The sequence below is a fragment of the Castor canadensis genome, chromosome 19, assembly GCF_047511655.1.
Source record: "Castor canadensis chromosome 19, mCasCan1.hap1v2, whole genome shotgun sequence".
NCBI lineage: Eukaryota > Metazoa > Chordata > Mammalia > Rodentia > Castoridae > Castor > Castor canadensis.
The window spans coordinates 35,088,695-35,106,816 of record NC_133404.1 but is presented as its reverse complement, the minus strand read 5'-3'; the positions used below and the strand labels follow the sequence as shown (position 1 = coordinate 35,106,816).

Genomic DNA, 18,122 nt, shown 5'->3' with positions numbered 1-18,122 from the left:
TCTTTTCTTTATATTTAAGGTATTCAGTAGGAAATTTTGTAGTGGTGAAGGTCTCAAAGGATGAAAATCCAGTGGTTAACTATGAACTAAAGCTTGTGGTCTGACTAAATGTCCTGTTGTTTTATTACTTCTATTATTTATTAGAAAACTATAATCATTCTGAATTGAGGCAGAGATTTGTCATTAGCTAAATATGAGTTTAGACCATATCAGTTTTTGCTTTTAGAATCAGATTTTTGCAATCTGTGTTCCTTGTGTGCTTTCAAGCTCCTGTGTAAATCCTCCAATGTATTCCCAACCGGGGCACTGCTTTAGGACAATGAGGTAGACCCAATCCAGACGTTTGTAATCCCACTCTTCCTTGTTGTTGGAGACAGGGTCTCACACTATAGCTCAGATGCATCTTGAATCTCTGCCCTGCCTCATTGGTGCTTGTGATTATATCCATGTACCACCATATACAGTATAATGTAAGAATGAGATACAGGTTATAATGAAGAGGCAATACGGATGCAATTACTACTTCCAAGAGACTAGAAATAATGACATATAGTAGGAGCTCAAGCATTGCTGTTATCAATTCCCTAGATATAGGGTAAAAAACAAAGAAACAACTAAAAATACCACCAGCTTCTGATCATGGATCAGATGAGGTCCCCCTTGCTAACAGTGCCAGGAACATTTAAGAAATAAGTAGCTGTATTTACCTTATACCCAGTTTTTTCCAGTCAGACTTACTTTATAAATGAGTATTCATCTATTATAAGTGATCAGAAATGAAGTATTAATTCATGTAAAAGATAAATCCACTTTGTATGCCCAGGGACAATCTAAAGAATAATGGTGCAATGGGGAACTTTCTATCCTTCCCACCTTTATCTATCTACCATCTTTCAGTCTGCCTGTCTGTCCATCTACCTATCAATCTATCTATTGTGTTTACTGTTTCTTAGCAATAAGACCAAAATAATCATGAGAACTGAAGGATTAGAAATCCCAATGAAGCAAAAGCCAGAGGGGACAAGTCTTGGCAGGGGCCACGCAGAAGTCACAGTTACTGTTTGCAGGGTTCAGAGCCTCATTACTAAAAGAGGCTACTGGCTCTCTAATTTTAAAGCTATTTATTTCTTTGCAAGTGACAATTAGAATGAGAAAATATGGGTCATTCAAGCTTCTGTGACCAAATTAGGAAATTCCATATTACTTATTATTGATGCTCTGACATTTAAGAAGAAATGAAAAGTAAGCACTTTTTACTATGCTAGTATTTTAGGATATTGGAATAAAGAATAAGTATGAAAATAAATCTCGTTAAACAAAAATATTTTCTTATATGAAGGGCAAAAATTAGTATATACCTTTTTAAATGTCATAAGAGATACACTCTAAGTCTACATCTATTCACAATATTAAGATATTTACACAAGAGAAAGGCTTTAAGGCTGTTATATATAAAAATTCATTTATTTTTTAAATTAATGCATTCTTTTAAAATAGACTGGTTTTGTATGATTGGTGCTATTTTATGAATAAATTCAAATTTCTATATATGTTGGCATTTTTTAGAGACTCTAAAATTTCTGTATATATAAGAGAGAAGATTTAAAGGGGAAAAACAAAGCTGGAGAGAGTCGTGTGTGTCTGTAATCCCAGCAGCATTCTGGTGACTCAAGGGGATCATGAGTTTGATGCCATCATGGACTATTCTGTGTGAGAGACAATCTCAGAGAAAAAAAAATAGAATCTGAAGTAATCTATCTTATTTTGTCTTGGAGCCCATCTCTCTAAAATTGGTGAAAGATATTGTAATGTTTTCAGGCCTGTGTGAAAATTAGCTACAGATAGCCATAAACAGTTATTCTGATAAAAGAGCCTGTCAAATACTTTTATTAAAGAGTTTGCCTAACAAATTCCTTGTGCCCAGCATAACCTGAGCTCTTTAAGTAGTAGGGTATCTAGTCTGATGTCATTACTTTTACAGTAACTGGGCCATAGCCTTGATTCATGAAACAAATGATATACTAGCTTTGAGACTCAAGGTGAACATAGCTGTGTATAATATGTGATGAGACCCACATACTGCACTCTATGTCAAACTCAGCTTTTTTTAAGAAAAATAAATAACACACACCCTAATGATTCAAAGAGACAGAGCGACATCTTGTTCTGAAAGGAAAATGGATGGTATGCTGAGTTCCCTATCCACAATGGAAGCCCCCACAGAAAGAGGTGCTGTATATTCTTGTTCACCCAGAAGCATGCCAGATTCTTGACTAATACTGCCAAGACACAATGCAGAGTTCATTCCATAAACTATAAAAAGATAATAAAGTGCACAAGAGTTATTAGGTAAAAAATTAGAGAATTGAAGTATTTTTCCATTAGAATTGTACATTGAAAACACTTGTCTTACACTTGAGAAAAATCAGAAGTGAAGAAGAAGCTATCTTGACATGCTTGTGGGAGTTGCTCAGGTAGCCTTGTTGTGGCTGGTGAAATGTAGTTAGTTTGGCATGTCAGTATTGAAACCATCATTGACACCATTTTTATAATGTGCACACCCAGATCCAACACCTAGTCAATGGTTCTTCCATTGCTCTCCTAGAAACAAAAGGTGGTTTCAAAAATCTACCTTCCCTTTAAACTTTCTCTTGTTATATGAAGCAATGCTTACAGAGTGTGAGCGTCTTCCTCCTCAAAAAAGTCATCTAGTGACAAGATGGATTATTATTTTCTCCCTCTGCTTTTTTCCTACTACCCCCTGTTAATGCTCCTAAGATAATATCTGCCCATTAAGTGTTCTGATATAATGTAAAGGAGAAAAACTTAGGGGCACTATATTTAATTTTCTATATCAAGACCAGCAAAAGGGAGAACATTTCATACCCAGCTCAGCGTAGGGAGATATTAGGTAATATAACAACACATCACAGCACAGCATAGCAATGACATCACTCTGCACTCTCTGCAGCACCATGTCATCTTCATTTTTCATGTTCCTATCACTCTAATAATCACAATGTCTTGATGAGAATCTGGGGGTTCTGAGGAGGCCATGGGCAAATGAATGGAAATAACATCTCTTTACTCACAAGCATTATTCAAACTTCTCACAAGGATTTTTATTTCATTCTTAAGATTTTTTGGTAATTTTTTTTGGTGTATAAAAACCAGTCACAGATCACCAAAAGTTCACAAATATAACTGGATCCTACTGAAGTATGGGCAATAAAGATGTCATGGGGAACCTTTTCTGTTGTCAATGTTAATAAATGAAAAAAGAACCAAATCAGTATAATCTCAAAATACCTATCAGAGAAATGAGAAAGACAATATGTTTTCTAACAAGAAATGCAGGTTATTAGGAGATAGCCTTATTTGATTAAAAAAATGTTAAGGCTTGATCCAGATTCAGGCCACAGAGATCCATTTAATTCCAAAGCACCCCCCTACTGCTTTCCAGGGAACCTGGTGTAGTTTCCCCACCTGCTTTTTAAGTTTCTCTCAATTTAGGGAAAGTCAGCTTGGAGGTAAGTCTGGTGATCTTTAACACATAGCAGTACACTCAGTGAACAGATGCATCCGTAGGGAGCTGAGTGTCTGAAAAGGAAGGCTCTGTCTTCCTTCCCTTCACTCTCCCTCCTCTGCCGCAGAACTCCAGATGTAGGGGGTAGTGTATATCATTAAAGTACAAGAGAACCTTGCTCACAGAGTGCTTTCCAGCTTGCTGATTCCTTGGCTATGCCATTAGGAGGAGCTCTTGGCATGTCCCACACACGGAATGAAGCTCCCATTACTTTGGTAAAGCTTTTTCTTTGTGGCCTATGTACATGAGCACATTCTGTGTGCCCAGAATTCCTTCCTCAAGTAAATCCATGTTCAGTTAAATGATTTATTCATTGGTGATGAAAATTAAAGCCCTTGTTTTTCACCTGCCTCATCTTAATCCCAATATATTATACAACAGGAGATGGAGAGAAGGATGTGTTAATCTTGGTCCTACCACAGTCAGTCTTGAGTCCACTCTAAGCCTTCACATCCTCCAGGGTATTTTGAGGGTTAAATTAAACAAAAGTGAACATGTCTAATATATATTTTATGTTGAATAAGTGTTTCCCCATTCTTTATTGCATTTATTTTATTAGAATGTAGTTGGTATATGGAGAATTTCAAAGCCTGTGTCATTAATACATTGCTTATAATTTTGCTAATTTTAGACAATGTTGGAATTATAAGTACGGCTAATCACTTTTTAAAAAGTTCTTTAACCAGTTTTAGGAATCCAGAATTCCCACTCTAAGATGCTTTATTATTTTCTTTTTGTCTCTATTATCTGCTAGAAATGAAAAATAAAATCTTCATAGTAGGAAACTTCTCATGCTCAATGAGTTTAATGATTACCTTCCATTTTGATAATCTGGACAATAGTTTTATCAATATAAAATGCCTTTGTGGGCTCATCAGCTATTTTTATTGCATATAAAAGTGCTATTCTCAGAAACTGTTGGCTAAAATACTGCACTGAGACCCCACAATATAAAGTAGAAATATTCCTGTCATATGCTATAAGAATGACTTTTGAGTTATTTCTGTAAATTATAGCACTGGCTGTGAGTTTTGTTGTTGCTGTTATTTTGGAATTTTTTTTTTAAAAATATAAGACTACATGTGTCAGAAAAGAATAGTCCTGTAGTTATTGTTCACTGGGAATTTTAAACCACATGTCCATTTTATGGTTTATTTTCATTGTCTGTCTGTGAAAGCTGTATCCATAGCAATACTTTTCCTCTTAAAGATGTCCTGTTTTCAAGGGGATGACTATAATTGGAATTTCTAGAAATCTCACTGGTAGTGATTGAATGCTTTTAATTTTCATGAGATCCTCCTGGACAACTAAGCTTAAATTGAGAACTTTTGAAAAACACATTAAAAAACTGTATAAATCTGACTTTGCCAGGCTGTCTGTTTTAACTGTCTGCCAAAGAACATGGACTCTTGTCAATGTAAAGTTTGGGAGAATGTAGAAGCTTTAGCTGTTTTTAAGTTAATGGCACCATGAGAATAAATGAATTTAGTTAATTTCTAATTTTAATTAATTAGCAAGGGTCACTTTGATCTTAGTGGTTGTGTTCTTTGTAACATCCTTATTTATTTCAGCAAATATTTCTTTTGTGTGAGACCCTGTGTGGGTCCAGGTTGCATGGTGGGGGGTAGGAGTTGGTTTCTGCACTGACATGAGTATTAATTAAACCAATGACTGTCAAATTATAATTGCTTTGCTAAGGTCAAGAACAGAGTGCTAAGATTCACAAAAGAGTGCCTGACTGACATGTCTGTGTTAGCTGAGATGTCAAGGAAAAGAATGAGTTAGTTAGCATGGTAGGAAAGAAGGAAGAGCATTTTATAATGAAGGAACAGCATGTTCCAAGGGTTGGACAAAATCAAGATAGACTGGAAAACCAAGAGCAAGGCAGCACTTTGATGGAGAGCAGGTTGATACTGTGGGTAGACCGGATCACGCAGGAACTCAGGAGCCCAGTAAATAAATCTTGGAAACTATTTAAAGAGAGGAGTGATATGATCTGACATAAACTTCTTAAAGTTTATTCTGGCAGATGTTGGGAGCAAGGATCTTGCAGGGGGGAATGGCCGTGGGTAAATGTCAGGCAAGTTCTGTGAATGGTGATAGTTTTGGAACTTGAACAGTGGCAAGGGAGTAGAGTTAGAAGAAGGAAAATGTCTTATGTCATTAATTCTAGTTAGCTCTATGTTTGTCCTGGAATATTAAGATAGTAGAAATTTAGTTGATAAACATTTCAGCAAAATGAAATCCTTCTCAGCCATTGCTGCCCTCACAGTTCTAATGTGGACCTGGCTTCCCTTTGTCCTAGATGAGTCACAGCAGAGGGAGCAGGTCTTTGCCTATGTGACACTGAGCAAGCCACACTTTGTCCTAAAGGAACCTGTGACCTACTTGGAAACTCAGGGCACATGTGAAAATGTAGATCCAGAAAGAACAGAGATCAGTATTCCCCTTTCTTTTAAATCCCTCTCAGCCCCGGGCACAGAGATGTCCACATTGTGGGGATCATTAGGAATCTGTGGAACAAATGAACAGGTACATTATACAGGAGGCATTATAAACCTAAACTAATTATCACAGGAATCTAGGGACTCCCTGGAGGTTTTAGGGGAGGTTGCATGAAGAGTCTGTATCTAATCTTGGCCTGGGAGGAAAAGCAATAAGAAGAATTCAGTAGGAAGGAGCTATTCCCCACGCTACTTATGGAGAAAAGTGAGCCTGGTACATCTGTGTCCAGGAGGATTGGGACTAACCTGATGAATTTAGGGGCTGGGCAGAGAGACACATATCCCACTAAAACATTGGTGAGTAGAGGTTAAATCAAGATGGGTTGTATGGCTTAAGCTGACAACACAAATTTCTAAAAACAAGAATTGAAATGGCTTCCATATTTGATAGTGAGGTTTATAAACAAATGGCTGGAAACCAAGCATGACCACAGAGTTTTTAGAAATTTAATCTGATTTGGTTTTGTTGTTCCCCCTCCTTCTGGCCTCTCTGAGCTATGATATTCCATATTTAGTTTCAGAAGTTATTGACTTCAGAAATCCTTTTTTACAACCTTGCCACTTGTATTGAGCCGCTAGTTTATACTGTCTTCTTGATGGTGAATGAATAAATTGAAATGAAGTCAAGGGAAAAACACTGGTCATGACCTTTAAGCCAAACTCCGTAGCTGCTCACCTCAGTCTTACATTTTCTGACTGTCAATCATTTTGTTCACACAGTTGTCCCTCAGTACCTGTAGGAAATTAGTTTCTTGGACTTCTCCCCAGATACCAAAATCTGGGCATATTCAGATACCTTGTATAAAATCACATAGTAATTGCATAGAACCTGCACACATTCTCCTATACGTTAAATCATCTGTAGAGGACTTCCAATGCCCTATACAATGTACTTGCTATGTACATGGTCGCTAGTCTGTATTGTGTAGGGAATGATGGGGAAAACAATTTGTAAATACTCCATACAGCTGTAACCATCTCAGGTTAAACTTCATAGTGTATTATCGACACTCGGTGGAACCCATAGGTATGACAAGCCATTGTATGTGGAGTATGTGTGAGTGTGTGTGAAGATCTTCCTAACAAATTCATGACTCTGATCTGTCCCCATCTTCTCAAGAGGAATTTATCCAGTTCTGTTAACCAAATACTACTCTTAACCTTGCTTAAAATTTATCTCCACATCATTGTGATGCCAGCTATTCTGGAGATAGAGATAGGAGCATTGGGATTCTAGGCCAGCTCGGGCAAAAAAGTTAGTGAGAACCCTCTCTAAAAACATAGCCAGACTTGATGGTGTACGACTATAATCCCAGCTACTTGGAGATGGAGGTAGGAAGACCTCAATTTGAAGTTGGCCCAGGCAAAAGCACTCTGCCTAAAAGAAAAAATCAACTTATATATATATATAGATAGATAGATAGATAGATAGATAGATAGATAGATAGATAGATAGATAGGAGGGTTGCTATAAGCATGGCACAAATGGTACAGCACTTGCCTAGTGAGGTCCTAAGTTAAAAAAATCCTCAGTACTGGAAAAAAAATTACCTCCAATATGAAATCTTCTTTTCCAATCAAGTCAAGTTTCTCTGAATTTTCATTTTCACATCGGCAAAGTGGCACATGGAGCTGCTGGAGCATTCATAGAGAAAGTAGAGTGTGGTTTCCTCCAGGGAAGTTGGAAGGCATGGGACATGCATGATCTCAGCAGCCATGGTTGGGAGCCCTGGCTCACTGGGCCACGATACTTCTCCCTGGGATGGTAAGGACGCGATGTGTTACATGTGCTCCTTCCAAACCCTTAAGTGAGATGTGCAGGTTAAATACAGACGAGAAATCTACTGTATGATATGATAGGTGTAAAGACAATGCACAGTTGGAGATCAGAGGTGCGAGAGACCAGTCTGCTATGGAGTGGGTGTGAGGCAAATGTCCATTGAAATGACACTACTTGCAGAATAGCAGTGACCATGCGGGGAGATTTTGCAGATAATTGCATGGTGGTCTTTGTACATCAAAGCCTTGTTCAGTGCCAGGGAAGAGTGGATACTCAATAAATGCCTTTCAAATAAATACTATGACCTCTAAAATAAGTTTACAACTTATCATTCAACTTCTTTCACAGAGAAGACTATTTAAATGAAAAGCCCTATGTATCTTATATGCATGGGTGGAAAATCTCAACAACCCTCCCCATTAATTAATTAATTGTACAATTAATATGTAAATAAAATAAAATGTAGAAAAAAGATAAAATGCTAATAAAATGTAGAAAAAAAGATAAAAGAAAGACTGTTCAAGGAATACAAATGCATTTTAAACTGATGTTGAAAAATAGAATGAAGTATTGAGCACTGTTGATCTTAACCATCAATGGTGCAACTATGTCAATGTAACATGAGTCTGAACACATAGGAGGTCATACAGATGTTTTGACAATAAATAGGTGGAGCAAAGAGAAGAAGGGCATACTTGGATCTCTGGGTGTCTGTCTACCTGGCACTCTTCTCTTCCTATCATTGGGGAACATTTGGACATTCTACTTAGTATGGGAGATTGTTGTCCCAAATAAAAATATTCACCCCTTAGATTTTACTCCAAGTCTCTATGTCTCTTGAACATTTTAAGAGAATGAAATCAATCCATAAAAAGTACATAAATTACTTGATAAACGTTTTAGTGTCTTTGTTTCTTCTTTCCTTCTCTCTGCCTGTTTATACCATAATATTAATAAATGCAGCATTTTAATGAGCTTTGACTGAATTATCTTTGGAGAGTTGGTGCGGCGTGTTCCTTGGAGATACATAACTGAAGTTCCTGGTTTCTGGCAGGAAGTCTGTTCCTCATTAGCTGGGACAACTCAGCCTGAGCTTGCTCAGGAGAGCGGGAGCTACAGCACGAGCTCACCTGTGCCTCTGCAGGACTGGGCTGCGTCTCTGTCCTGCTGTGGAGCAACCCCAGGGCTTTCATTAAAAGTGTCAGATGGTATCCCCAGAGCAAGTGATGATGGCATGTCATATTGGTGCCTCTGGAGGGCCAGTGCTGACACCTACTAATAGTCTGACAAACGGTTAAGTAGCTGTCTGAGCTCAGGTTGAGGAGTGGAATGTGTGGTACCTGAGCATGTGTTCACTTCATATTCACAGTGGGAGGAGAGGAAGAGCGTGGATCTGCACTGACAGGCTCCTCCTCCCTGTCCAACACAGCTCCCCTCCCTACACACCGCCATGGTAACCTGTCTTTAAATAAGCAAAGCTCTATGCAGAGGCAGGTGGCTTTTCGTGCAAGTTTGAATTTGATTGTCCAGCATTGAAAATCCCTTCTATGTTTGGGAAGTCTCACATTACATGTTTTGGGGAAGGAGGTCAGGGCTACTCTCTCTACAGAAAAGGACTAACACAAAAGCCAGTCGCTCCTTTTCTGAGCCCTGCCACATGGGCTAGCAAAGAGATTTATAGGAGGTCATGAATCCATATCAGGTGAAGCAGAGAAACATATGTGGAGAATTCATAGCAGAAAGCAGCCATCATTAGAGCATTTAGGGTCAGATGTGCCTTGTGGAGGACCAGTGTTCTGGGGAAGACAAGGCCAGATTAGACTTTTCCTGGGATGGAATATTGATCAAGTTTTTCATGCCTGTGTATTCTTCAACTCATAGAGATTTTTTTGTGTGTCTTATTTTCTAGCTTTTATAGGAATCCTGAGAACTATTTGATATTATTTTAATGAATTTCTTTTCTGCACAATTAAGATAAGGATCCTTTTCATTGTTTGCAGTTGAGAACCATAACTCACTCACTTACATCCATGGCTTGGTCATTGGCTAGAAGTGGCTTAATAGCATTGATTTAAGAGCATTGGCCAGGCATCTAAGTGTCCAGGCCAGAAGTCCATGGAAGACAAACTCCTGTTGAAGACTGATCCTCACCCATGCATCTGCTTATCTCCTCTGTTTAGAGTATCATCCTCATGCAGGCTCCTACACACATTAGGTCACCTTAATCTTTCCTTCAGAGCCTAAAAATGTTCAACTTGTGCAGTGTGGGTTACTAAGAGGATTAGATGTAAGTTCAATAGTTTTTTTTTTTTTGGTAGTGAAAATTATAGCAAAGTTTATTGGGAAGGAAATTTCATGTAGCAGGAAATGAGAGTAAGTCTCCAGGTTCAGTGTTCTGAATGGTAGGTCAAGATGCCTGGACACTCCCTGCTTTGGGCTCTTGGCATTTGTTGAAGAAGCATATCTGTCTTTGTGTCCCCAATTAAATGAGTACAGGCTGCTTTGCAAAGTGCCTATGTACTGTGGAGGCAGGCAATGTGTTAACGTGGTATGTTCATTATGAAGCAATTCATGCTTTCCTTGACACTTAAAATTCTCGGTTACTCTGTCAAACCCAGGAAAAAGGAAGAGAATTTTTACTTAGTAGTGCTCAGTCTGATTTTGGATTTTGGATTCTTTTACTTTTGTGTGTGTTTTTTGGAGACCATGGGAGATAAGTTGGAAAAAGAAGTGAGGTAAGAGAAGTAAGGGAAGGGCTTGAGGGATTGATTTTTTTTTAAGTTAATAAAAATGTTCTGATCATATTTTAATGAGTTATACTTCTATATGCTTCATGACACCAAAAATGTGGTCTCAGACTATGCTGAGGATACAGGATCATGTGTTCTTGTGGCCAGTTACTTGGACCAGAGTGTTAATTCCTAAAAAGCTACTCTTACACTTTTTTCACTCCCCCTAACAGTCACAGGAAAGCCTATAAGTTGTCATAGGCTTCCAATTATAGAAGAGTGATTATCCATATTGACCTAAAAAAATCTAAGGGAGCAGAGAGGATCTTCATTTTTGGTTAATTTTAATGAATATATAAATAATAGTGTCATAATACAGTATGATATTTTGATACATGCACATATTATGTAATGATTAAACAGGGAATTTAGCATACCTATCAGTTCTTTGTGGTGAGAACTTCCAAATTCTTTTAGCAGTTTTGAAAGATTCAATACAATATTGTTAACTAATCACCCTACTGTGCAGCAGAACAGCAGAAATAAATCCTTCCATCCACCCATAACTTTGTACTGATCAGCCAGTCTCTCCCAGTTCACCCCACCTTCCTCCTTCTCCAGCCTCTTGTCACCACTCTTCTACTCTTGACTCCTTTTGATTCTATATGGGAACCACTCCTTTTGATTCTGTGTTTGAATGAGGTCATGTGGTATTTGTTTTTCTGTGACTGGCTTATTTCTTTTATTATAATGTCCTCCAGACTCATCTGTGTTACATTCTTATTTATGGCTGAATAGTATTCCACTATGTGTATGGACCACATTTTATTTATTCACTCATCAGTGATGGACACATAGGTTGCTTCTATTTTTTTGGCTATTGTGAATAGTGCTGCAATAATCATCGGTATGCAACTATCTTTTCAACATACTGATTTTTTTCCTTTGGATATATATTTCACAGTGGGATAGTTAGATCATAATTTTTTGAAGAAGTGTTTTGCTGTTTTCCATAATTGTACTAATTTACATTCCTAACAACAATGAATAAGATCTTTACTTTTTCATATCCATACCAGTATTTGTGACTTTTTTTTTCTTTGCCTTTTTCTTAGTCATCATTTTACCTAGGGTGACATGGTATCTCCTTTTGACTTTGATTTGCGTTTTCCTAATGATGGTGATTTCATACCCTTCCCCCGAGACCTGTGCACTCATTGGTTTTCACAGTTACATCTCAGGTTGCACCTCAGTTTGGATCCCTTAAGATGCTAAACAATAAGCTTTTGTAGGGTCTGCCCAACTCCCAAGTTCTCATATCGATCTTCCACAGGACTGTCTAGGAAAGAAATCCTGCCTTCCCTCTTCCAGCAAACACAATTTTACTGTCCTAAAAGCACCTGACTCTTGTTCACTTTGTTTTTGTTCTTTTGGAGATTCATTTGTCTTTAACCAGTGTCTACCTTCTCTTTCCAGGAAAGAGTGATCCTTTCTGCTTGTTCTTTTGGAGATTCATTTGTCTTTAACCAGTGTCTACCTTCTCTTTCCAGGAAAGAGTGATCCTTTCTGCTTGTTGGAGTTAGGCAATGACCGACTACAGACACATACCATTTACAAAAACCTCAACCCTGAGTGGAACAAAGTTTTTACATTGTAAGTGCTTTAGCCCTGGAATCCAGAGGAACCATATTAAGTTAGACAGCAGTTATTCCTGGGATGTGTTGGGCAGGCTTGGGCTCTTGAGTGGAACTTTCTTCCCATTTTTATGTGCAGAGTCAATTTTATTATTTTTTTTCCTTTCAAAAACCTTTTATCCTTTCATTTTATAGAGTGTGGTGTTAGTAATAGAAGAGACCATTTGAAACTGCAAGGGAGTGTTATAGGAGACATTTGTAAAGTTGATACTTTAGAGACTAAATTAATCTGTGGGTAGATGGAGGCTTCCATATATCTGGATTAATTCATTCCTGGGTTAAGTGAAATTACAAATGGAGATCTGCCTTAAATTCAAGGAACTTATATGTTGTAACATTATTTTAATACATGAAGGTTTGTATTCTAACAGATTATCTGTACATACTTAGAGACTCCCCAAGGCTCCTTGTATTTTCCTTTATCTGAGTAACCCATACCACAACCATGTCCTCTGCAGTTTGTCATACTTCAGCATTCAGGAGGATGGCAATATGTAGGTTTTGTAGTTTGCATTAGATTTCAAGGCATGTGGCCATCTTCAGTGTGGGCCCTGTTGAATTTGGTGACTCAATGGTATACCACCCTCATGAGGCTGAATAAAATGCTCAGTTTGTGCTTAGAAGTGAAAAAGTTACGTTTATTTCAAGTGGAGTTGAGGGTATTTGTAGAATTTCCTAAGGATCTAGGAGAAGTGAATCAACCCTGATAAACAAGTGTGCCAAGGGTCAGATGTAAGAGTTTCTTATTGTCCTACACGTCACCAGTCACCATGACTCCAGTTTTCATTCTCCCTGGTACCTGACTTCAGGTGAATCTAAAGAAAATGTTTCTAACTGCACATGGAATGTTGGGTATTTTGAATTTCCACAACAGTAAGCTTTCTGTCTATTGTGGAAGATAGTCCTACCACTTTTCCTTTTCAAAGGAGAATTCTTCTTTAATTTTTAAAAAGTGTAATTTTTACTCTTCTCATTTGGAAGCTACTTTGAAATCATTTTCCTTTCATTCTCCTCTTTCTTTCTCTACTTTTCTTTTCTTGTCCTGTGTCTTTAATAGTCCTACTCTTGAGTGCATGCATATATGGAAAATATCACAGGAAAAAAAGTTGACTTCTTTTTTTCCTATGGATGTCTGAATCTTCTATGATTGAAGGTTTGGGAATACAGTCAGTTTGATTTAATTTTTGGAATTTAATTAAATGGTAGTTTTATACTCAGAGGACACACAGACTTAATTAGTGAAACAGTGTTTTCAGATCTTCATGGAACAGATTTCACTTGTGTGTTTTTGTGTATAATACTTGATATTTCTTGTTTCAGTCCCATTAAAGATATCCATGATGTTTTAGAAGTGACAGTATTTGATGAAGATGGAGATAAACCGCCCGATTTTCTTGGAAAAGTTGCCATTCCCTTGCTATCTGTAAGTTCCTTTCATTAATCAACAATTTATGACTCATTTTATAGTTGACAAGTTTCTATGGTCTAGAGTTGCTTTATCTTTGTTAGTCTGGAAGAAAAAAATTTCCTAGTGGTGACAAGAAACTACTGTTTATTCCTTGTCTTTGTATTTCAGAAATAGAGATATATTCATTTCTGCTAGTTCAATATTGACTTAACCAACCCAAACATTTTGAGAAGTCTTTCAATTCACTCCATCTTAGAATAGTGGTTTCCATTTCATTTCAAGAAATATAGATCTATGACTGATTTTCCATGTATTAATTAAAAACACACATGTATTTTTATAACTCTTCAATGCACAATTCTTTGGAGATTAATTGTTGGTAACTGCACATTTGTTCTCAGTTCTACTAAAGACCATTTTCTGAAAAGTTCCATTTGTCTTTTTAGTAGTCATGTTTACTTTCAGACTCACAAAATACTTTGTGCAAGAAAGCAGAGACTTTTCTTGGAGAAGGAAAAGTATTTCAGGTATCCAGTTGAATACTTAGGGGCAGCTAAGAGGAAAAACTGAATGAAAAAAAAAGTTTACCAAATGCACCAGAGAAAACATCTAAGACTGCCTTTACAGGGGCAAAGGGGGAAAGGTAGAGAGTGAATTCACCTTTTAATTGTACAATAAAGTGTGTTTCAGATGAACTGTTCTAGAGGAGTGAATTTCAGTTTTTTATCTAATCATTACCACAATTTGTGGTAGAGTCATTATGTCTTCATCAGCCAATGAGACATTATTTCTTCCCAAAGACTCACTTTTCCAAAGCTATTTGTGCATTTTCGTGGATGGAGCATTTTGTAACTTAACCATGAGATTAGTCTAGCTCGCACAATGTTTATAGAAAGGGGAATGCCATACCTCTTAATATCTCTTCATCTGTTTTTGATCACTTGGTAATTTCTCCCCAAGTTCTCATATCCCTGATGTTACTCCAAGAGCTTGCATAGAGCATCTGCTCCCTGGTACAGCTGGCTCATGCCAAATGCTCAGATCCATAGACGGTAGGCTGCAGGGCTTACGGAGAAGAGATGGTAACTTGGGATTTCCTCCTTTTTTATTAGAACTGTCAGTTATTCCTGGAAGAATACATGTTACATGAATATGGGGCACACTTTTATAGCGGTCTAAAGGGATTAGAACCCCAAACTCTCTTTTACAATTGTTTCCTTCTCTCTCTCTCTCTTTCTTCTCTCTCTCTCTCTCTCTTTCTTTCATTTCTCCTCTCAGATTTATAGGTAAATCTTTCAACATATTTTACTCCTTGTTAGGTGAACATAGATTCTATTTTTAAAGACTCCCCTCTATTTTGTTTACAAAAATGTGTGTGCTTGGTCTTTCTACAGTGCCAACAATTGACTTAGATTACCATCAGCTAAACTAGGGCTCCTCCACTTTGACACTGCTGACAATATCACTAACCAAGATCATTCTTAATTCTATGGGGCTTTTCTGAGCATTATAGAATGTCCAGCCAGCTCCTTGATTTCTGTACACTAAATATCGGTGGCACCTGTCACCTTCCAGTGCTGCAATAATCAAAGATGTCCATAGACACTGCCAAACATCCTAAGGGAAGGGGAAAAACATTCCCAATGAAGAACCACTAGCTGAAACTAATGCATCTATCAAAACATTTCTCCAAAACATAAGGTAAAATGTTTTGGGTAAGGCCTAGTTCAAGCACAACCTCTTAACTTTGACTTTTTCCAGGTTGGTGACAAGCTGCCATGATCTGTTCATTCATTCCTTTGATAAATAATTGATTAAATGTCACTGTGTGCTAGGCACTGTTTTAGGTGACCATGCTGTAATTATGAGCACAGAGTAGCTTCCTCCTCAATTGGACCTTATATCATGTTTCTCCTATACAAGATATATAGAAGACAATGATTCATAAACAAACATATAAACAAAAAAACAATGTATATACAGTGTTAGATGGTGAAAAAACAAGTAGTGGAAGGAGCACCAGGAAGATAAGGGAGAGTAGTGTAATTTTCCTTGGCTTGGCAATGAGGGGTTCACAGAAAAAGGTGATACTAGAATGAAATCCAAAACAGATGAAAGAGAGAGCCATGCAGATACCTGGGGGAACTTCTGAGTAGGGACTCTTCCTATTCAAAGGCTCTGAAGCAGGACCTAGACTGTCAGATTCCAGAAATTGCCAGGCACAGTGTGGACAGAACGGAGTGAGTCAGGTGTAGAACAGGGGATGCTGAACAGGAAAGGACATAAGATGGGATGGGACAAGAGAACCTTTGGAGAATGTAAAGACCAAAGCAAATCAAAGACTTTAACGTTTTCTTAGTGAGGGATGGGGAACCGCAGGGTTCTTCAAGCCAGACAATGATTGGTCTGTTTTACTTATTTGTTCATTTCTAATGTAAATGCGAGGTGGTAAATCCACAAACAAGATCCTACCTTGTAAAGAAAGATCTGGCCTAAATCTCCCTTAGGAATATTGGAGCTCTGACCTTGTGTGCTTAATAGGATGCTTCAGCATGTACTGTGCAATGTGGTCAATTTGATTCAGATTAATTTCTAATTCCTTGATCAATAAATTGGGAAAGTGATCTCATCTTACAGTGGCCCTGAATGTGCTCTTCCTGACATTTGGTGATCCACCTGCAGCACATGCTATCACAATTAATTGATTCCCCATGTCACAGATAGACATAAATATGATTTTTATAATGTTCTGACCATCAGTATAACTGGGAAACTATAGATGGTCAGTTTTTTCATGGATCATTCTGTTTCTCAAATAATTCTGACCTGTAGTTTAGAAGGTAGGTTTTAAACTCTGCTTGTTTAGATGTACGTGTTTTTCTTTAGGTTGTATCTATTGAGTGAATATGTGCTGTCCACTTAACATACATTGAATCATTAGTTCTCTGACATCTTAATGGTCTGCTTTCCTATGCCAATTTGCAGATTAGGAAATGGAAGCACATTAAGACATCCAGTAGCTGAAAACTGAAGTAGGATATTAAGTTAGCCATTCATGTCAGAGACTAAGGCACCAGGTGCATGGTAAACTGCCACAGTGAGCTCCTGCTAGGTGACTATCATACCAATATTAAGGTTAATATGATTAAGATATGATTAATCATATTAAGAATTAATATGATTCTGTGTTGCACAGGCACCATGCTGGTGGGCACAGTGGGAAAGTGGTATTTATTATTGGGACATACTCCTGTGCCACAGGAAAGGGACAAGAAAATGGGAGTGGGGGATGGATTAAGTTGAAGACCTCAAAAGTAGGAGTTTGAACTGGCCAGGAAGGAATAAAGGGTGAATAGCGACTGGGGACTATGGTCATGCTTTGCCAAGCAGAGGGCAAAGCATGAACAGTGAGCAGAGGTACAGGGGAGAGCAAGTTCTGGGAACCAAGGGGGGCTCAGGTGCCTGAGGGTAGAGGGAGATAAGGGGGAGGGGTGAGGCAGTTCAGGGAGGGTTGAGACAGGATAAAGGCAAGGCAAGGCTTGTTTGGTAGCAGTGAATCACTGAAGGGTTTTGACCTGGGATGCAGGTATCAAAGTAATTGAATAGAAAGATAACTGTTTTGGTGATATTGAGGTTTGAACTCAAGGCATTGAACTTGCTAGCTTGCTAGGCAGATGCTCTACCACTTGAACTACACCCCCAGCCCTTTTGTGCTTATTTTTGAGTTAGTATCTCACATTTTATGCAGGGTGGTTCAGACTGTGATGCTCTTACCTATGCCTCTCGCTTAGCTAGGACTACAAACACACGTTACTATGTCTGCTCTGTGGATTGAGATGTGGTCTCATGAATTTTTCTCACAGGCTGGCCTCAAATTGCAATCCTCCCAATCTCTGAATAGCAGAGATTAGAGGTATGTGCCACCATGCTCAGCCAGAAAGTTTTTACTGCATTGTGACACAAATCCAGAGGAATTGTTTAAAATTCCCAGAATCAAGCATAAAGGAAAACCCTTAGATTTCTGCACAATGCAGTTCTTAGTAGAAGGACCTATTTCTATAACTTTGTTTTAATACTTGAAAGAAATAGAAAAGTGGATTTTTTGATGTTTCATTATTACCCTATAGGGTAAAAGACCATTCTCAATATTACATATTTTATCTTTAGAAACAAAAAAAATATTGTTTAATGTACAATTAAAAATTTTCTTCTAACTAACTGGGAATAATTTTGTGATCATACATTTTCTTTATTTAAGCCATAAGCTAAACTTCAATGTACTCTGTTGCAGACACTGCAAATGCCTAAATATAACACATACAGGATAATTTAATTTTTAATCTCAATCAAAACATTTATGTATTAAGTGCATTTAGGCCTGGTGAGTAAAGAGCCTGTTTGAAATTCACTACCTTTTTAAT

At 37.8% G+C, this 18,122-nt stretch overlaps 1 protein-coding gene across 9 annotated transcripts in view; it reads left to right on the top strand.

The window, feature by feature from the left end:
• Mctp2 (multiple C2 and transmembrane domain containing 2) overlaps positions 1–18,122 on the top strand; it is a 238,429-nt gene that overhangs the window by 128,424 nt on the left and 91,883 nt on the right. For all 9 annotated transcript variants that reach the window (XR_012444033.1, XM_074061890.1, XM_074061885.1 and 6 more), the window contains 2 exons: positions 12,150–12,252; positions 13,614–13,716. Coding sequence is in view for 8 of the 9 variants with exons in the window: in XM_074061890.1 (XP_073917991.1) it covers positions 12,150–12,252; positions 13,614–13,716 (206 nt within the window). In the remaining variant the exon portion in view is untranslated. The remainder of the gene's footprint in view (positions 1–12,149; positions 12,253–13,613; positions 13,717–18,122) is intronic.